This window comes from Odontesthes bonariensis, chromosome 5 (genome assembly GCF_027942865.1).
Source record: "Odontesthes bonariensis isolate fOdoBon6 chromosome 5, fOdoBon6.hap1, whole genome shotgun sequence".
Classification (NCBI taxonomy): domain Eukaryota; kingdom Metazoa; phylum Chordata; class Actinopteri; order Atheriniformes; family Atherinopsidae; genus Odontesthes; species Odontesthes bonariensis.
The window spans coordinates 34345312-34367098 of NC_134510.1; the positions used below are offsets into that span (position 1 = coordinate 34345312).

A 21787-nucleotide genomic window follows, 5' to 3' on the forward strand; every position below is an offset into this window, starting at 1 on the left:
TGTGCCGGCTTCACGTGTTTATGATTCTTCATGTGGCAAATGAGCAGCTGTCAGTGGACAAGTGGGCGATAGGACACCCCAGCCCTGTCGTGCCATCTGCCATGAACTGGCATGTTGTGACAACATGCCAGTTCAGTCGTGTCCTTTTCAGTTTAGAGTGTATTTTTGTTTACTTTTTAGTTTTTGGACCAAAGCGATAGATATCCAGGACCAAAACACAGTAATTCAGTATTCCAACACAAAGACGTATCTGTAGAATGATTCATTTTACAATTCTAAAGTACATTTTTTTGCATTAATTAAATTTTTTCGGATCTACTTTGTTTTTTGTACGCTCCTCTTCTTCGTTGGTGTCTCTGTGGATCAGAGTTAAAGAGTATTAATACAGGTGGAGCTCTAAGCTGATGAAGGTTTTACAGAGTTTTCAATAATAACCTGCAACAAAAACACATAAATATATTAATCTCCATAACAGTTAAATGTCACGTTTTTTTAAGATTCGGTGGTGTGTGAGTGTAAGCAACTCGATGTGTTTACAGTATCTAGCTTCTCAAAAGGAAAAGTACTTCCTGTTATTGGATCATTACTGTTCTTTAATATCGTTGGTTCAGGAAGTATTTAAACTGCTTGAAGTTTAATCTGTAACAGTGCAACATGTCACCACTGTCTGTGCTTTTTGTATCCTTCGAAATAACATTCCTCCAGAGAAGTGATGATTTATTCAGAGGTAACGTGAAAACATCATCTGCTGACGGTGTAGGAGGTCGGACTTTGGAGGCCACGGCAGGGGAGTAAGAAGAAGCTTTGAATCCCATTTAGGCTCTGCGGGTCTATAGGTTTCCATCTGTGACTTTGTGTCCCTGGAACCGAAGTCTATCTCAGATCTGGTGGTCCGCACTAGAAAAGAAACATGACTTAAATAGTTTATGCACATGTGGATCCTGTCAAAATGTAGTCAGAGAATGAGGAAACTTACACGTGTCTAAGTGCTTTAGTTTAAATTTCAGGTTGCCAGGGTCTCTCTCATGTGTGGTTATCAGCTCTGGAAGGTCTTCATTAAGCTGAAGAGGGTTCAGCGCTTAGAAGTATATTTTTGTGTATATCACCATCTTGTGTTTAAAATGATTATTGCATTGGGAAGAAAACTTCTAAACATTTTTAGTTTCTGCCGACACTCACCGGTCTGAAGTTGTGAGGTTTGGGGTTCCCGTAGGGGCCGTAAGGATACTTTCCTGTCCGAACAAACTTTAGCTCAGAGTCGAGCTCATCAGGAGGTCTGTGAGTTGTGATGAACTTTGGAGCATGTTTCCTCTTGGGACTCACACGCATGACGTTTGGTAGAAAACGTCCTTTTCTCCTTCTTGTTTCACTGAGTTGAGGTTCGGCTACATTCAAATTAGTCTTGCTTTGTTTCTTTTGAGAAAAAGTCTGAATGCCGTAAAGTTTCACAGAGAAATCAGGTGGCTCGGTGCTCCACCCGTCACTTTGGCTCACAGTCTCAGGCAGCTTAAAGTATTTGCTTCTTGTAAACAAGAGATCCTGCCTTGCAGAGAACTGAATTTTGCTTTCAAATGAGACCGAGGACACGTGATGCACCCAATCGCGTTGAGTCATTCTCATTTGCCGATGGATAAACAATGTAAACGCTTACCTTGAATTTCACGGAGATGTCTTATTGGAGACGTGAAGAGGACACTTTTTCAGCACCAAGAAAACGTAACAGAGAGTTGCAGAAGGGTCGATTACAGACCCGGCGCATAAAAAGTGCTGCTTGGTAACGAGCCGCTTTTGTTTCCTTAACAAAAAGAATGAAGTTTAAGAGGGCTGAGCTCAGTAGGACATTCAACAAAGCACAAAACAGGAACTTAACAGCAGTGTTTGTCCTCTGAGCAGATGAAACCACGGCACCTGTAAACCTCTTCACTTTCATTGATAAGTAAGAAAACAGTGCCGATATTTAGTTAAATAGGTAGAAACACAATATTTTAGAGACACTCTTGTCTATAAGGAAGTTCAGTTTTCATGATTAATCATGTTTCCAGTGTTCAGCTGTTTAAAAAAATGCACACGAGGCTAAAAGAAGTATACTTTTACTGTTCAGGACTCATTCAAAATCCATTTTTAAGTAGCTTTCCCTTGTTGTTTTTTTTGCTTGATCTTACTTTTCTTTACCTCTTTAACATGTACTTTCAGTTAAGATCTAATGGTTGTTTCTTTAGGAATAAGACTGAGATTTTTATCACTGAAGTTTCATGTGGTGTCCCCTTAAAAAGGCCCGGCTAAATTACAATGCAATTGATAAAAAAGACTTTTAAAGTGAGACCTGGCCAAGATGCCAGGACGTAGACAAAGCGTGCTATTTTCCAGGTGAGGTTACCAGCTGTTATCACCTGTGATTCAGTGGTCAAAAGCAGCATTTACAAAAGCTTTAAAAGCAAGGATTGCAAAATATTTCCAGAACCAAAACTTGTCCTGACAAAACAATTGCGTGTGTGTGTGTGTCTAGATGGCCACTAGATGGCAGCAGATCTCACAACCCCACAGCTCAGAGCTTTATTTATTTCCATCAGGCGGACACAGTTTATTTCCATCAGTAATTTTTGTAATTTAGTCAGAAATCTCTGGCTCAAGGTGAAATGCGGCAGCACCGTTTGATGTAAACAGACAAACATTACGACAGCAAACAGAGTTTCAAGGGGTGGTTCTAGACTTGGTCTGCAGACATGATGCATCTTGCAGATTCATCCTGCAATCACTCTGTAAAAGGGAAGCGTTTACTGTCTACCGGCTATATAAAACATTTTACTGACTGAACCTTCAAGAGAAGTAAAGGCCAGCAGCTTTGATGATAACAAGAGAACATCTGGCTTTACATACGTACCGTTAATACAGTTTAAGCTACACTTTCCTAGTTTTTATTTAGAAATTTTGTATTGTTAAAAATATAATGTGTCTATCAGTGTTTTTTTTTTAATTCCTTTTTACCGATGCTCATATTAATGACTTTATTAACGCTTTTCTCTACTTCACGGTTAGATTTTGTTAAATTTAGATTCAGCACATGCGTAAAAGAGGAGTTGAAAGCTTGATTGAGTTTTAAATTGCACTTATTAAGAATTTTTTTATTAGCAGTGGATTGAATTGTTCAGCATTAGCATTTATATAATGAAGAAGAATTCATTTAAAAATCTAAAATGTTCAAATGATATTTAATAAAGGAGTTTAAAAAAAGTTTTGGTTTTAAATATTGGCCGTTATTCAGTAATGTTTTTTAAAAGCTCAGGTGATGTTTTTCTAAGGCTGTATCAGCTTTAATTTGATAGAAACCCAAGTTGTCGTCACATGGTAGCATCTTAAAATGACCAAATGTGTTCTGAGAGGTGAGGGCAGAAAGACAATGGATGTCCGAGTTTTGACTCAGAGGAAGCAGACAGTCGGCAGAGGTGATCCCGGCGTGTAAACACTGTTCTGTATGCAGCAGCTCCCGCAGTCACTTTGTTTTTACCGACTTGGACAGCTGACACAAGGGGGCAAAGACAACAGGAAACCTGAGCTGAAGCCAAACAGCACCTCCGAAGGACCTGACCTCGCTGGCCCTGGAAAACCAGGAGCCGCCACTTTCAGAGGCTCCTGACCTCTGGCCCTTCAGACCCGTGTCGGAAATCTCCCCTACCCATGTACTCACTGACATTTACAGCCACTGCGCAATCTGTGGCTCGAAGGAAACAATTGCACGAGCCAGTCAGACACGCTGAGGTGCAGCTGTCAATCCTGCCTCACCCTCAGAGGTGTTGCTCTAATTGTTTTAACACGAAGAGAAGAAGAAGCAGGGGCATCATGCGATCTATAGAAGCATGTATGGCTGCTGGAGGATGTAGAAACGAGCTAAAACTGAGCGTCCGAGGCTTTTTCAATGTCTGACTGGGACCTCCATCTGTTTTTACTGCTGTTCGAGCACTGTGACCAAAGCATGAAACGGTTTCTGGCTCGTGTCCTCACTGCATATCCATTCAGATCAAACTCTTCCCTTCTCGTCCTCTTGGCTTTTATCTTGGTTTAAGTAGAACAGGGGGGTGGGTTCATGTTATTAATCACAAAATCCCACTGTCAAAACTTTAAAAACTAGCGCTGAAACTAACATACAGAAAGCTTTCATGAGGCTTTAAGTCTCGACTCTTGAGTCACGGTGCCTCGTCTATAAGTACAGTGGTTTGTATGACGGTGAAACCCAGACTCTTTAGAGATCGGGCGGGGTTCGGGTATGCGATTGGAAGCCACAGGGCAGAGTTGAAGTAAGAATAGCTCCTGTCATGACCCTCAATTACACAACAAGTCACATCCACAGCAGCTCTGATGTGTCACGGGTTCCTTTGCTGAATCAGATTTGACCATAGCTCCGTCTCCCATTTTCACTATCTGAACATTATGTACGAATAAACAAGCTCAGGAATAATCCTTTTCACTCTGTGTTTGTCCTAAACTTCTCCGTCAGGGCCCAGTAGTCCATCACCACCGTGTGCACAGGACCAAAATAACCACTTTCACCCTTTGCTGAACGTGAGTAGCCTTGGGTGAGTTGTAAATCAGAGTTGAAACTTGCAACTTCTTTCCTCCTTTTGGGGATTTTTCTCAGCAGCACAAATAAAAACGAGACTACGCGCTGCGGTTTCCATAACCGATCCGTTTGTATTCCATTCAGCTACTCTGTTCTTTTGTTCTCCTACTTGAAAAGAACACTTAAGTCATGCAATCAGTTTTCCAGCCGGTGGTGGAGTTTAAGATAATTATATATGGTTTGTGTTCCGTGCATCATTTAACAGATATCACATTTCCCAGGGGACACTGCAGTGCTGCCAGTCCCCCCACCTCTGTGTTACTGATTGTAATGAGAGAAAATTGCACAAAATTAGCTTGTGTGTAGATTAAACTATTAAAGGAGGCACTTATCCCCACTTGTTTACCACATTCTTTGTTCCTTGGATTTAACCTGATATTTATGTTTCATATATATATATCTATATATAGATATAGATAGATATAGATGTATATATGTGTGCGTGTGTTCGCTGGAAGAGATTCATGTTTTCCATCCAGGAGGCTTTTAGGGGGTTTAATTGTTAGTTGTGTAAGAAGAGATTGAAAGAAAGGGAGTTTTTACCTGATGGCTATTCCAGGCTGTTACCAGGTCGATGGTGCAGGAGATTTATGAGGGAGGGGTTATATCCCCCCTCAGCCCGGGAGTCGAACTGCAACAAGACTTTTCAGGCACCTTCATGTTGAACAGGGAGAAAACAAGAGGAGCCGTCTGCACAGCTGTCCGTTCCCCACTGGTTCCCTGCAGCAGTTTCATAAAATGTTGTCGAACTGTCTACTTAAATGTCTTGTTTTGTTTAAAGAACAGCCCTCCAGCTGATGCTTATGAAAAACACGAGACTATAGCACTCGTTTTACTCTTTAATTCTTCTGGAAAGTTGCGTAACCTCCTTTTTTTTGAGCAGAGAGCAAACTGCAATCAGTGATGTTAGTTGATTTAAGTCACTTTTCCAGCACACGTCTTCTGCTCGTTCCAGCCTCTGAGATTTTTTTCAATAACAAGAATATCTTTGGGATTTCAGCACTTTTCTTGGACTAAATAACCCGCTTGCAGATGTATATTTGGACTTCAATTGATTGTGTTTTAATGATTTGGGGGAATTATGTTTGAGAGAAAATTGCAGCTTTTTATCTCTCAGAGCTGGCAACAAACAAACTGACCAAATAACTCGCTAATTGTTTCTACCACTGCTTTTTTTTTTATGATTTCATTCGTCAAGATGCCTCCAGTATTTACATTTTATTCTTTACAAGTAGAATAGAGCTGTTCCCTCCTCAGTTTCACAGAACAATCTTAGCCAGTGAAACTCCATATCAGAGGTGCACGGCTGCAGTTAAAGCGTGAGAATGGAAACGAGCAGTTTGGAAAAAGCTGTTAATGCGATATCTGGTTTATCCCAAAAATCCCACTCTTTGGATAAGGCTGTTTCCCTGAAAGATGGAGCATTTGCACCATCTGTTTTAGTGGTTGTGGGTGGTGACTAATGAAAATCACTGACATGATAAGACCAGTCTGCTTCTTTTTCTCTTTTTAAAAAAAGTAGAAACAAATTTTAGTACAGAGATTTAAGATTAAAGGGTTGATAATTTCAAGCTCTTAGGAAAAAGTGGCACCTAATTCTTTTTTAATTTTAGACGTTTTTATAGCCCAAATGATTAATAAAGTACTGTTAAAAAAATAAAAGTAACCAGCAGATCATTCAGCACAAACATTGATTTTCGTGCTGGAAATAATTTGTTATTATAACTGATATTAAAAGAAGATTAAGCATTAAGTTTGTTTTGAATCCCAAAATCCAACTGTGAGATTTATTTTTCTAGTCTTGCATTAAATTAAATAGATATTGTTTAGGTTTTGAGAAGTCAAACAGAAGATATTACTGGAGAATATGCGTTTTTTCCGCAATATTTAGTTATTTTACAGTTAAAACAGCCTAAATTAAGAAAAAAGAAAAGAAAATCGGAGCTCATCTCAGCTGCATTACAATCTTAATTGTTTCTGAGTCCAGATGTGTGCAAAAGTTTGGAGGTTTGGGGCATCGGAAGGCAGTGCTCCTCCTAACACAGGGTGACACAGACAGCAGAGGTCTGCGGTCAGCCGCTGCAGTCCAGCGTCTTCAATCAGCCGACAGCTTCCTCACATGCGAACGAGAAGGAACTTAAACAAACTTCAAGTATCTCCGGATTTCCCGCTGCTTCTCTAGAGTTGAGTCGGAAAGCTCTGCTGCGCTCCCATTGAGCCGAGAGGACTTTTTTTATTAAAACGGTGCTCGCGCTGTTTGGTAGAAAAGTCGCGCGCCAGCCACTGCGCAACGATGAGCCTCGGATCTCTTATGAAACTTCTTCTCAGCCTTGTGTTGTCATTTCTTAACACAATGCACGCGCAGACAGGTAAGTTTACTTCTGTTAGGAACTGGTGGCCCTGTTTTCCCAAAGTTAACGGACACCTTGGTACATCTGGTTATCATGACTCCTGTTTTCTTCACCTTAAAAAAACGCAAATGCCCAAATTAGATGAAAGATCTTTTTGATTTAGTATTTTTTATATATATACTACTCTGCCTTAAAGGAACTGACTCCTTTCCATCAATCTTATAGCTGATATCTAGAGCCACAAACCTCCTTGTGCCACAATCAAAGTGTGATGCATCTTCCTTGTGAGATGCAGTTCAGTGTCTTTCCACATATGTGATTTACAGTGTAGTCCGGGCCTTTGGCTGTTGGGATGCTCTCCCAGACAGACGGATCGGGGCTCTCAGACTTCCTGCTCAGGTGATGAGGAGTGAAGTGACCAGGTGCTGAGTATGAAGCTGCCTGTGAAGCTCAGACAACTCCCGTCCCCTCTTTCAGCAGCTTGTCTGCCTTGTCAGGATATCAGCTTTCTCTCGACCTCCCAGGTCAGGGTTGAAAACTTTTCCACAGAAACTCTCCCTGGTTGCAGCTTATTTGTTTATTCTCTCAATTCAGTCTCAATTAATATAACGATAACGATTAGTGTAACTTGAAGGCCTTGATCCTAATCTATTGATTATTTTATTCATGGGCGGTGTTACACGTGGAAATCAATCATGTAGCCATCAAACACTGCAGTGTTTGCTGTTGTCCTTTTTTATTTTTGTATGCAGATGCAGACTGATTTTATTGTGTTGTAAAAGCAGTCAAAGTTTATGTTTAAGAGAGTCCTGTTTCACCTTTTGACCTTTCCTCTGTCTTTAACAGTTTGAGGACTTCCTTCCACTCTGCCCTCGGGGCTCACTTTGGTGTGACACCAGTAGGCTGTTGCCCTAATATGTTATATTTATGTTTCATGTCAAACAGAGGAATACAATGTTCTTTTTCTGAGGTTCCTATCGAGATCTGAAAGACTCCCAGACCAATGAATATAGATATCTATGACCTATGAAATACTTCTTTACATGGACTATGGTGTTGGTTTTGGCTCCAACTACTTGTAATGAATGATTTATTTGATTAAATCCAGTTTTAATCATAATTCTGCATTTTGCTACAAAAATCCCCCCTTTGTGAATATGGGAAGAAAAAGCTCAGTTTTAACAAGAATAAACCTTCAGCAGAACCAAAGCAGATTGTGGTGGTTGGACAGCATCACTTCTGAGCCGGGTCTCACCTCCGGTAAAATGGTTATGGAAATCTGTTGCTCTGCACTAAAAAACAAAGTTTATTTTTCCATTCTGCTACTATTCTTTACTTAATTCTTCTAGCAAATGCACCAGTAATGACTGCATCCACCAGCCTTAGCGTTTGTCTTGGTGGGGGAATAAAACGAACCACACCAATCGGAACAATGTGGAAATAAGCTCACATATTATAAAACTTCTACTGAATCCATCTGATACTGAACAAGATTCAGTGAATCACTTGAAATTAGGTTCTCATGAAAAAGGGACACTTTATTTTATTTAGCTAAGATATTTTGGAGGCTGCAGCTCACCGGTTACAGAACAATCTTTAGTGATATGACCCACACAAACAGGACTTTTCCCTTGTTATCCTGCCATGTAAGATGTGGAGTTTCAAGTCTTTAAGATGGCTGTAATGTTCTGGATGATTCAGACTCATGAAAAGAATGATTTTTTTTTCTTTTTACTTTAAATGCAACAGTAAAGTACAGACGGGGCGGTGATTATACTAGTCCTTCTTCCTGGTTTGACTTGAGATGGTCATACGTTAGATAAATTACAATCTCATTCAACAGATGTCCCATCCTTAACAATGAGATCGTGCTTTCTCCATCTTTTCTGTGGCCAGTAGTGTAACATTATACGAGCTGTGAAATTTAGTTTGAATATTTCTGTCGAATGGATGTCCAGATAGTAGTATTTGGACAGCTCAAAGCTTTCCATAAGTTTTTAATCATTGGTGCTGGCAGTCTTGGTGATTATGCTGTGTTCCTGGCTGTGCTTGCAGTGCTCCCTCCAGAGTGTGCGCCAGGTGGCCACTCGGTCCTGCAGAACCCCTACCGCAGTACCACCTTCAGCTCCAGCTGGCTGCAGCAGTCGGCCCTGCAGGACTTCATCTGCGACCACTCCCTCACTCCGGGCTGGTACCAGTTTCAGATTTATGAGAAGCCAGCCAGAATGCCCACCCAGTGTGTGGAGGTAAACAATCTTTGTTGTAAAGACACTTTGCAAGGTCAGTGAGATGTGTGTCATATTGAGGGTAAACTTTCAAGAATACTCAGTGGCTTTTAAGCTACAGAGACCCAAAATAATGTTGTTTTTTTCCAAGTTAGATTATATCCACTTTCATTCTTTATCTTTACAAAGAAATCTGGATTTCTGTTTATGTAAAGCAACACTAGAGACGTTTGTCAACCTTCAAACTAAGTGCTTCTGACTCGTTTTGAAGCACACTGACCTTTGCTATGAGCATTCAAGAGCCCGAAACTGCCCTTAGAGGGTCTGGGGGCTAAGATACCGCAGTTCACGATTTTGGCTTCCTGCCCAGGACCACGTTTTAAGGTGGCTTGACATTTTCTTTTGGCTTCTTTATGGCCCCTTCAACATTTGGACATCTGCAGGACTCACATAGAGATTTGTTTTTATGACAGTGATGTTAAATCCATAACTCTAGTGTTATTGTCAATGTGAAAAACAAAACAGTTAGCTGACTCTTCACATTGCTTGAGTTTTGATATCATCGCTGTGAGCATCACTTTTTATATTTAAAGTTTACAATCTGCCCTTAAACTCTAATTCATTAACTGCACGAAAACATTGCTGTGGTCCTGTAGCCCAGCAAACACTTACTTACACTGAGCCTCAGCTTATCTAATAAGATGTTTTTACTTTAAAGTGCATTCAGTGTACACCAACAATCCAAAACATTTGGTTAAGATACGCAAACGGCTTCCTAACTAAAGATGTGATGACAGATTTTTCCAAATCGCAAAAAGAAATACGACATAAAAGCTCTAAAATTGTACTTTTCAGGGACAAATTTAGAGACAAAAGATGTAATTCACCAACTGTGACTTTACTTTAATCACTTGTTTTCATTTCTTTCATCTACGTAACATGACATGTGGTGTCATGTTACGTAGATGTCTTTATATATATATATATATATTTATATATATATATAAATATATATATATTTCTTTGATTACCCCTCATGCGGAGAAGCTCTGAGGTGGTCTGCCAGAATCATTTGAATGTTTCCCTAGGTGTCAAAAACTGCATTTGTGTTTTCATGCAAGGATGTATATGACCGGACATTTAGAGTTGTATGTGTGTACGTATTTATGAAGGAGAGTACAAGGAGAGCTGGAATGTGTCTCATTTCCTGCGGGCGGCCTGCTGTGAGCCTGAAGGATCCATCTGAGGTGTCAGCCTGCTTCTGGCTTCCTAGGGTATCGCTGCTCTCCCCGGGCGATGGATAACCACAAGGGGTGGGCGGAGGAAGAACATGGGAATGGCTGTGAACATGTGTTACATAATAAGGCGATTTCTTTAGGATGATGGCGAATAAGTAGTTAAACTTGTGAGGATAAGTAATCTTTGAAAGTGAAGTCCTCCCTTCTGGCATTTTTGTATTTACACAGAATTATTATTTACATTTTCATAGGTTTATTTTCTTTTGGTGATACTTTAAGGGAAAGTGTAAGAGCAAACATCTTGTTTTACTGAACGACTGCTGCTTACAATGAATTTCTGTTGATTTTAATTTTTTTTTTTAAAGAAAAGTAATAGTTCCCTTTTATACAGCAACAGATTTTGTGCACTGCTGCCACACTGTAAGAATGCTCTCCTCTCTGTTTCATCCAGGTGAACCACTGTGGGACCCAGGCTCCCGTGTGGCTGTCTGTAGCTGAGGGCGAGTCGCTGCCGGGGCCTCTGGAGGTCAGGCAGCTGACGGCCTGCGCTGCCTGGCAGACCTTCCAGAGCAGCAGCAAAGACTGCTGCATGTTCAGGATCCCGGTCATCGTCCGCAACTGTGGAGATTTCTTTGTATACCTACTTCAACCCACCCAGGGCTGTATGGGCTACTGTGCACAAGGTACAATAATCAGGATTCTTTCAGGTCTTTTCAAGTCAGATCTTCTGCTGTAGATAGTTCTTTAGGCCTGACACTTCTTCTTTTGTCCTTCACTTGTCCAGTTTCCTCAAATGTTTTAAGGACACACTGCACACCATGCTGAGATATGCCAAGTTTTCAGCTAACAGCTCTTTGGGAATCACGTTGTTGCTGCAGAAATCCTGTTTTCTGTCTGTCAGACTGTGTTATCTTTGCTGTTTTTCATAGATGAAACTAAAGTGTCTTTGTGACAGGCTGCTGGTAACAAAGTGCCTAAAGATACAATTCATCCCTTTAGTTAGTTTTCTTTTTTATGCTTAAATGATGCGTAGATCAGAGTTAAATTGCCTAATAAACCAAAAAAACGAGCGAAAAAGCAGCCAATGTCCAAGGAAAAGCCTTGAGAACAATTGCTCCAGACCGCTTTAAAAGATTCCAAGAAAATCTAGCTGCTTGGAAGCAAAACATAAAGAAAAGCAGGGTGGCTCAACACTTTTGCACAGTACTGCACAACAAAGCACTTGTGCTTTGTGTCAGATTCTGCGTGAGAGCCAGGCTGGTCAGAGGCCAACATAAAGACAGAATTTGAGAGAAACTCCAGTGGATGAAGTGTTTTAGATATCGATTTGCAAGTGGAAAACAATAACTATATATCGAAATTACAAGATTGTAGGCTGTTAATTCGTCTGAGGATTGCCTGCTGTATTCCCACATATGCTCTCTCTTGGTTATTTTCCAAATTTAAGGAGTTGGACTGAACATTACTGGACATAGTTGCTTTTATTTATTTTCTTTATATGCCACCCAACAAGAAAATGTCAAGAAAGCTTCAGGGCTGCAGTGCACGTGCGTGGAAATGGCCAGTGATGGAGATAATTTAGTCTTTAGCGTGAACATGGAATTCCTTAGGATTTGGCAAAGAGCAACACAGGATAAAAGAAGAGTTTTTGTAGCCAGAAACACGACGTTGTAAACGTTGCTTGTTGTAAACCTGTTAGATATGCGAACACGCATCTGCTCACTGACACATTTGCCATAACACCTCGTAAAAGTGATACTGTGGAGCTGTGTTTACAGCTCGTTTGCTCTCGAGTGTGTTGGATTGAGACCAAAACATCAAATTATGCAAATTTAAGTTTCAATGAGAATTTACCTTTATCACTGTCACCTTGAAAGGTTCAAATGAATTGTATTGTTTGCAGCTCATAAACACATGCAGTGATATCTGAAAATGAATCAAACACAGATTTACATTTACAGTTTAGCTCAGGGTTTGTTTCTCCTGTGGAATCTGGTAAATGCATCATTAAGCAGAAGTATTTTCACTTTAGTTACCTGTAGGTTAGTAAAACTTTCATTCTGCTTTTGGGAATTGGTGAAAGTGTTGGCTGAAATCTTGTAAATGAAAAGATAATACTGCTATTATCTCAGATTTGAGCTTATAGATTAATTAAGATATAGTGTAATTCAGACAGGGAGGACTTTATGGGATTCCTACTAGCCAAACTTCCACATCCTCTATATGTGTATATGATTTTAACCAATGCACAGTGTGGTTGCTTCTTGCTTTAACATCTTTATGACAGTTCATGTTAGCTTCATGTTACATAAGGATTAGGGCTGGGCAACGATTCAACATTTTTATCTAATTAATCACATGATTTCCCTGATTAATCACGATTAATCGCATTTGTACGCAAAATCCAAAAATGAATCCAAAAGTAGCGTATAGCTTTTAGCATTTAGTTTTATTTTAAATGTGCTGCCATATGAATGAAAGTGCCATAACATTTGTTGTGCAAACACACTTTTAACATCAGCATCTTTCTGTAGTTTTTATGTAGAAGCCTCGCTCCACTGTCTGTTTCCTTGAATGACTTGCTGCTATCAGTTGTGTGTTTTGCCTTTAAGTGATATTTTAGGCTGGAACTACTACGCTGAGAAGACAATTCAACTTGGCAGTGTTTACAGATGACTTTGGTTCTGTCGACTCCGCCGTCTGGAAGAACTTTAAAATGAAAATGGCCGAGTAAAAGTTCCGTACCCTTCTCCATGTTTGGTGGGTCCGCCGATTACTTTCTTTTCCGGTTCCACAGCAGACAGCAACAGACTTTTACAAAATAAAAGCCTGAGAGCAACAGACTTTTACAAAATAAAATAAATAATAAAACCTGCACTAATGCGCGATAAAATATTTGTCGCTGTTAAATAATTAGCGAGTTAACGCGATAATGAGTTAACTTGCCCAGCCCTAATAAGGATGCATTGATATGCACAAATACAATGATATCAAGACAGGTGCAAGATACAACAGGATTCTGGTTAAGTTAGTGTGGCTAAAAGAAGAAAAGGGCTCTACAGTGTGTAGCTTTAAAATGTTTTGTAGGATAGACATACCTGTTGCTCCTGACAACAGAGTGAATGAAAAGTGCTGAGAGGGAGGGGTTATAAATAGGAAATAAACACGACATATGACTCAACTATAAACCAGGTTACAATTCAGTTGTGTTCTGTTTTAATGAATGTCTGTCTTGCAGAGATGTCGGAAACTTTACCCACAAGGTCACGGCTCTGTGGTCCTGACGAGGTGGACGTTGGTGGAACATGTAAAAGTAAGGACCCTGCTGTTGTGTTTGTGCCCCACGCTGGTCTCCTCCTGCTCGGTCAGACACCCAAACAATCAGGAGGTGGAGGAGTTGCCATGTGGTCAGGAATGCACCGCCGGCCCCTTTCACTGCTCCTCTTAATGAGCTGAGCATGTGTCTGGTTATCCACTGGGTCTCGTCTCCATGGTGATACCCCTTGACCACATTGTGAATTATGCCCTGGCAGGTTTTAGGAAGCAGACAGAGGTGGAAACAAGGAGGGGGCTTAATTAGAGATGAAAAATGACCGAACATTTTCAGTAATAACTTAGTTTTATTCCAAAGCCAACTTTTCTGCTATTAGTCCAAGAATGGGCCTTGTTGAGTACTTTGTGGTTTGAATTGCCCATATAAATAAATTCATGCCCCACAACTGCATAACTGCATAAGTTTATTTTTTGTATCACTTTTCCAGAGTATTACATTTGTATTCATTGCAGGATAGGTCATTTTTACAACTTCAAGGTGCCCATATGAATATTGAAACAGGATTAGCTTCCTGCAAACATTCCTGTGGCTCATACTTCCTTCCAGCTGAATTAATGGAGAACAGTCTTCAGTCTATCTGCGTCTGTGCTAACATGGATTTCAAAGTTAGTCTGAAATTAATGATATAATCGAAAGATTAATTATTTGCAGTTAATGCCAATTAAACTGTCCTTTTCTCAGTCAGTGATAGAGTTTCTGTCAGGATGGGATAGTGAAAAATACTTTTACAAAGGTTACAACTCGTCAGCCTCACAGTAACTTCAGATGTTTCATCTTAAACCCGTGGTATGTCAGAGCCTGGATGCTTTTCACAACTCTGTGAGGTCATTGCCTTTTTTTTTGTTTGTTTGTTTGTGGTTAAGTCATTCACTCACTAATCAACCAGATTTTTCTTTTACTCCACCACAACAGCTAATAAGCCCCCAACCCCGTCCGTGCCAGCGATTGTCTCAGAAGTCACGGGTAACACTGTCTACCTGAAGTGCAGCTTTGAGAGCAGCTCCAACGGCTCCCTGGGCTACACGGTGGCCTGGGCCCGCCTCTCACCTGAGGGCAGGAAGGAGGAGCTCAAACAGGAGACCACCATCCACACCTCCGCCTTTATTGAGCTGGATGGCTTCAACCTGCGTCTGGGGGACAGGGTAGGATTCTGGGCTGTAGTGCAGACGTTTCTGTAGAGAACACAGACAGAATTATTAAGCAGAAACCTCGTCATTCAACATGAAAGAGTGAAAATTAGTAATAGATGACACTAATCTGGCTTTTAGCATTTCATAGCATTTGGCAAGTAAACAACACAGGCTGTTAAAGATAACAGTTAAGGTTATTTGTTGCTGGCCACCTTGGGCAAGAACTATTTTCAGTACAGTACTTGAAGTGAATCTAATTAAACAGCCAGGTCTTTTGTCATTTTAGGCTTCTATTTGTAAAAAACATTTCTGTTTGTTATCAGTTCGGCTAAATCAACGTAATTTCTGGCTTCATTTAGCCCTTAGATTGATAGCAGTAGTTAATAAAATCTCTGCTATCATTGGCTGAGGTTTATTGCTGTAGCAATGGGCTAAAATTAACTCTTTGAACATTTGATCTAATCTTTTAAATTGTAGATAATTAGGTTAAGTTGGACTTGAGTGTAAATTATAACCAACTTGCTCTTTAGCCTGGATTTTGATTGATAAATTGCTAAGAACATCTGTGGTTTTATGAGAGCGAGCAGTCAGGGCTAAACTAACTGCATTCCTGGCTTGTGTTTGTAAAATGAGGTTGACTTAGCCACTGCTGTAAGCCAGAAAATTAACACCACGCTGGTGTCTATAACCAGCCTTACAATAGTTAACATTCAGGGTTAACATGACACGATTCTAGGCTTACTTTTAGGGAATTTACTTAGCTGTTGCTCTTTGATATCTGGTGGCTCGGATTGTTTCAGCACCGAACTATAACATTTATAATTGTCATGGAAAACTTAACCTCAGTTTAGACCTTTACCTCTAGCTGTCTTTGATTTATTACACATGCAAGTAATTGATTTATAATTTGCTGTTTCTGGAGGATATTGAGATGTATCTTGCTAACTTGCAAAATACTTTTATTTGTGTGTTTAGGTTAGATGAAGCTCTCTCTCTGTGTGTGTGAAGTCAGTCAAGGTTTCCATTGCAAGGGGAAGTGCAACATTTTCTCTAACTCAGAGTGAAAATTCAATCAAACTTTTATCTTTTAATCAAAAACATGATTCCTAATGACTTATTTTTGTGACTGGTCACAAAAGTAAGTCATTAGGAATCATGACTATCACACAAGACTATCCTGTCGTGTGTGACATTGTTGTTTCTGCTGGAAAATATACAAATCAAATACTGTAACCTGTCTAAATATAGTTTTATTTTACAGTGTGGTGGAAGTGTGTGTCTGTCCCACAACGTTTGATACTTTCAGGTTTTTTTTTTAACCTTTTTATTAGTGAAATTCTACCCGCTTTGTGCCCACTGAACTTGGAAGCACAGGTTTAATAGCCTGAGTACGGTGATTATGACTGTTCTCAGAGGCAGTAAACAGGACACTAAAGTTAAATCTTTTAAAATGGCTTTGAAGATATAGATAAACTGAAGGCTTTATTCACATGTCTCTCCTTGTCTCAGATTTACTGCTCCAGCTCCAGCTTCTTTTTGGAGTCGCCCAACGTGCAGAGTACTCCCGTAGAAAGTCAGGTGTTCTTTGCTGGGATCAGGGTAAATATCAGTTACCTGCCATTTTATCTGTCTGGTGTCTCCTGATGAAAGTGGATACAAATTATGTCAGGTTGTGACTACAGCTGAGTACAATAAGACTAATTGTTCAAGATTTTCGAAAACTGTGTTGTTTGTTTTATCCCTTTCAGAAACACAGTTTCCTACAGTGAAATGTGCGTGTTGGTGACAGATTATCCGTATAAACAGGCTGACAACTCTTCTTTTTCACAATAATTTGTGCAGTTAAAACCAGAAGTGAGCACTGTATCTGAGGATGGGAGACTGTATGAGTTGGTGGTTGAGAGCACAGTTCCTGTCCCATGTCCGGATGGTTCTTTCTTCTCTACGGATAAGTGCACTCTGCCACTGCAGCTCAGCACAAGCAGTCAAGGTGAGGACCAGATGAAAGATTTGGGCATTTAGTAACAACTGCTTAAGTCCTGTTGTCACCTCTTAGCTCTTTGTTGAAAGTCCCATTTGTAGGTTAGTCTTAAAATGATTGAAAACATCCTCAAATTTACTAAAATTAAAGTATAGAATGTAAAAAAAATAACACCAGTTAACTCCTGTCCTTTGACTTGCATTATACCACTTTCAACTGGATTTTTGAAATTCATGTAAACAAGTTAATCTGACTGAAATTATGCAAAATAGAGCTAACATGCCTGAGAAACATTAAAGCATAAGTGTGTGTTGATACAGCCGAATTCTCAATCAATTCATCTCAGCCAATTAAAACAACATGTCTACTCAGGGTCATTTAAAGCATTTCCAGACTGTCGTTCTGCTCTAATAAAATCCCAATTTTATAACTGAAGCATCATCTGACAAGATCAAGACCGTCATTAAAGTAACTCAAAGACTGTGCTGTGAATTCAGCTGTGCTTAGACGCGGACAGTGGTCATAATTAAAAAGCCAGATTGAGCTGTAACCACGCCGTGTAAGTAAGTATACCATATTTTTACCCTCATTCTGGCTGCAATGATTTGCATTGTAAAGCTGTAGTTGAGGGATGGCCTCTTCACCGGGGAAATAATTCCTTCTCTCCCTCTCAACACTGGTTTCCTCAGATGGTCCTCAGGCTTACGAACTGAGATTCCTCTGCTTAAATGGGACTCTTAAATTTGATCTAAATATGCACATATTTGAAAGAAACTAGGAGGTGATTTAATGGATATTAGAGAGACTCTGAATGACTTGAAGTAGTAACCAGCACAGTTTATCCCCCCACCCTTTTTCCTGTTTGTGTTTTTTCATCCTCCAAATCAAAATGAACCTAAATCATTCTGTTGCAGATGAGGGTTTGTTGGGCTCGGACCTGTCTCTGTCCTCCTGTGTGGTGGATCTGCCCCAGGACCCTTGTACGGACGGGGTTTGTCGGGCTCTTATCCACTTTAGCCCAATCACAGACTTTGTCAAAGATGGTGAACGGACAACGCGTATCTCTGTCGAACCCATCGTCACACACAATTTTCTTTGGAGTGGATATTTGCCAGAGCGCGTTCAGGTTATACTTTGTTCATTTATTCATTTGTTTCTCTGATTTTTATTCCTCTGATGATTTTTGTTATAATATACAGCCATACAGTACATTGTAGTCATTAATCATCGGCATTCTAAGAAGATTTGACGGTACCCCTCTTATTTTCAGATAACAGTCAAGGACGTTCCCTCAGCTTATTGCTACTCCTTTACTGATCCCCACATTATCACATTTGATGGCAGGTACTTCAGTTCCTTGTTGAATTAATGATAAGTATACTTCAAATGTATGTGGACTCTGCAGCGTATTGTATTTATTGCAGTTTTTACAACATTTTTCAGTGGTAATAGTTACTATTAGGGATTTTTTGTTCTGTATGATTGTAAAAAGTAGATGATGATCTACACCAGTAACAAACAGATGTATAGATAAACATTTTCTTTGTTTGCTCAGGTACTATGAGAACTATCAAATTGGCACCTTTGTACTCTACAAGAGCAGTTTCTGGCCGTTTGAGGTCCATGTCCGTCAGTGGGAGTGTGGCAGCTTGGTGCACGCTGCCTCCTGCGTGTGCGGTTTCGTGGTGAGAGACGGCGGTGACATTATTGCCTTCGACATGTGCAGTGGAGAAATGGGTGACACCATGCCTCACCTGTCTGTGAAGAACAGAGACCTGAACAAGAGCGCTGTTCGGATCACGGAATCCCACCAAGGACGCAAAGTCACTGTGAGGGAGGATTTGATTTACTCATTATCTGTTTTTAATGCATACATTATTAAATGTGAAATCTTGTGTAAAATATTTTCGTTTTGAAAGTTTTCTGCATCCCGTCTCTCTGAAACTGTGATCCTTTGCAGATGACCTTCTCCTCTGGAGCGTTTGTTCGTGCCGACGTGTCTGACTGGGGAATGAGTCTGACGCTGAGGGCCCCCAGTTCAGACTGGAGTCACACCAAAGGTCTGTGCGGGACCTACGACGGACAGCCAGACAATGACTTCCACTCAGTAGGGGGCGACAAACTGGAGGATCTGCAGGCTTTCACCTCTGAATGGAGGTCAGTGTTTGTCTGTTGGCAGCAGAGTTTTGCTTGTGATCGCTCAAGTTAAAACGTGTGGGGATTTCAGAGTTGTTGTTCATTTAAGATGATTTACAGCAGCTGGCCTTGTTAATGAAAGTTGTTAATGAGTGCCACACATGATTTTGACTCTGTTTATATGACTCAGGGACCCCATTTGAAAACTGGGCCAGGGTTGAATGTCTGGATGTTATTCACTGAACTAAAAAGACAATTTATTTTTATTTTTTTATTACCTATTTGCAGACTTCCTCCAGGCAGCAGCCTGTTTGACTCTGTGCCTTCACATCTGAGGACCCCAAAAACTCACAAGTACTGTACCTGTCCATTAGCGCACCGCATCGTATCTCCCAGAACCGGACCTCAGCAGACCACCTCCTCTGAGTCCTGCTCTAATCACGGAAACTTCCAGTTCCTTAGTGTCATCCCCACTTTGGATGTTACAGCTGAGTATATCAGCTCAGTGGAGGTGCTAAAAGGTAATGAAAGACAGCGCCTTCCTCCAGGTCGCTTTACCCAAAACACTCAGGACAAAGGTAGTCAAACACAGACACCAGAAAAAGTCTCTTTACTGAGCAACTTCAGAGACCAAGCTTCAGCTTCAGCTCAGCACCGTCAGCGCAGAGGCAGGCGGCAGACCCATCGTTACATTCCTAGCTCCTCACATCAAAGTTTGAGCCAGTCTGACCTGGAGAGCTTCTCCTACTTTTTCCCAGAGGATCATGAGCCAGTTGTCCAGCCAGATGTTTCCCCGATGTGGCCCACACCTTCTGGCCTGACTCAGCAGCAAGCCCAGGCTCAGTGCCAGCAGACTGTGACAAACTCAAGCGTAGCCATGGCTTGCGGGCCCTTACTGGACGAGTTAACAATCAGCCGCGTGGTGGCTATGTGTGTCTCTGACCTACAGCTGAAGGATGAGCAGTCCTGGCAGAATGCAACGTTACCACTGCTGGAGAACGAGTGTGAGAGGAGGCTGGTGGAGGATGGGAGGAGAGAGGTGCACCAGGACGCTCTGGCTATCCTCAAATGTCCAAATCTGTGCAACGGGAACGGCCTGTGCTCAGAGTGGGGCTGTGTCTGCTTCCCAGGATTTGGGTCGTATGACTGCAGTGTGCTGTCTGGTAAAAGAGTTAACATGTACCCACACAGGCACAATACGGATCCCAGAGAATCTGTAGTTATGGCTGCATTACAAAAAAATGCTGTTTTCTTTAGGTTCTTAGAGCAGGCTGCAGCTTGAAGTTAACATACAACTATTACACTTTCCTACACCCACACCAAAATAACACTTTCAGGCATCTATACGTTTCTTTTTTAGTCGTAATTCAGTTAACAGGAGCTCTATGATGACAGACTTATGAATGCGAGACATCTGTTTTTTGGTTTGGACTGAAATTTCAGATCCGATAGATCACGCTTGTCTGCTTTTTTTTGTTGGTGTTGTAAAGACCAGATCCCAGAGATCACCCAGCTGGAGGCAGATGGTCTGTGTGACGTCCATCAGGGAGCCTGCTCCATCATCCGGGTCCGTGGTCAGGGCTTCAAGGACTCCTATGAGCTCAAGTGTGAGTTTGTTAAAGAAAAGGTACTTTGTTCTCTGCTTCTTTCTCTGTTCCAAAGCTACTTTTTGGTGTCAAAATTAAAGTTCTGTAACATTAACGGTAAAGGCTGAGAAAGGCCATGCTTGGAATGTTTAAGATATTATTATCTTGAAATTTGTTGCTTATTTTATTGTGATAATGTGCAAAGTATGTCATTTTGAGATAACAAGGATTATTTGTTGCGACAATGGAAATATTTCTGTTGTTATACTGAGATAACAAGGCTTTTTTTTCTTGAGCTGATGTGTTAATATATAGAGTGTTTGTTATTTCAGCCTTGTTAAGTTTGTTTTTCCCTTTGCTACTGGCTCAAATGAGTGGATTTACTTTATTTAAACTTACTGTCTGACTTAAAGAGCAGATATTTACCAAACACAATTACACTTGCATGCCCAGGCTCGGTGTTAACATGTTATAGATCCCAAACTGACACGACAGCCTTAATGACTGATGACTCAAGGTGTTGACACAGGAACCACTCATTTTCGAGCCCACCATAATCCCCTTGTGGTGTCGAGAAACCGAAGCTTGTTTTCTCATGATAAAAGGGGATTATATGTCGAGATCTCTACAAAACAAAAGGCAGGTTTCTCAAGAAAGCAAGATAAATGAACCTATTATCACATAAAAACATGCTTTGTTATCTTAAGATAACAGAATAATCCACTTGTGATCCCTAGATAATGTCCTCGGCCTGTTTGCTTCACCACCCAGACAAACAGGCCTGATTACAACATTCATCAAGTAAATAAGATTAACTTTCAAATCAGCCCTGAAACCTTCAGAGTGCCGTGTTGGCTCCTCACAAAAGTAATCCACTGTGTGTAACTCCAGCACATGCACACATACAGTCAGTCAGAAACACAATATGAGATGGTTCATTTGACCTTCACCTCACTGAGCATGACCCTGATTCTCTGAGCGCGTCAGACCTGCGGTGGTGCCACATTCCAGCTTTACTCTTTACAACATTAATCCATTTTAATCACCTACTTTTTCACACATTCACCATGTTTCTGTACAAATATCTGAATCTGCTTCGGACTTCCAGTCTATCAGAAATGTGAACATGCAGACTGCGATCTTCTGCATAATATCATCAGATTTATACTCAGGACCCCCCCCCCCCCCCCC

The 21787-nt window shown here is 40.8% G+C and overlaps 1 protein-coding gene across 1 annotated transcript in view; it reads left to right on the forward strand.

Annotated features, from left to right (window-relative positions):
- Positions 1–6968: 6968 nt before the first annotated feature.
- Positions 6969–21787, forward strand: part of vwde (von Willebrand factor D and EGF domains) — a 29512-nt gene continuing 14693 nt past the window's right edge. The window contains exons 1-13 of the mRNA XM_075466520.1: positions 6969–6984; positions 9022–9212; positions 10881–11112; positions 13668–13742; positions 14676–14905; positions 16403–16492; positions 16736–16883; positions 17789–18000; positions 18145–18218; positions 18430–18703; positions 18835–19031; positions 19299–20173; positions 20501–20637. Of these exons, the coding sequence (XP_075322635.1) occupies positions 6969–6984; positions 9022–9212; positions 10881–11112; positions 13668–13742; positions 14676–14905; positions 16403–16492; positions 16736–16883; positions 17789–18000; positions 18145–18218; positions 18430–18703; positions 18835–19031; positions 19299–20173; positions 20501–20637 (2751 nt within the window). The remainder of the gene's footprint in view (positions 6985–9021; positions 9213–10880; positions 11113–13667; positions 13743–14675; positions 14906–16402; positions 16493–16735; positions 16884–17788; positions 18001–18144; positions 18219–18429; positions 18704–18834; positions 19032–19298; positions 20174–20500; positions 20638–21787) is intronic.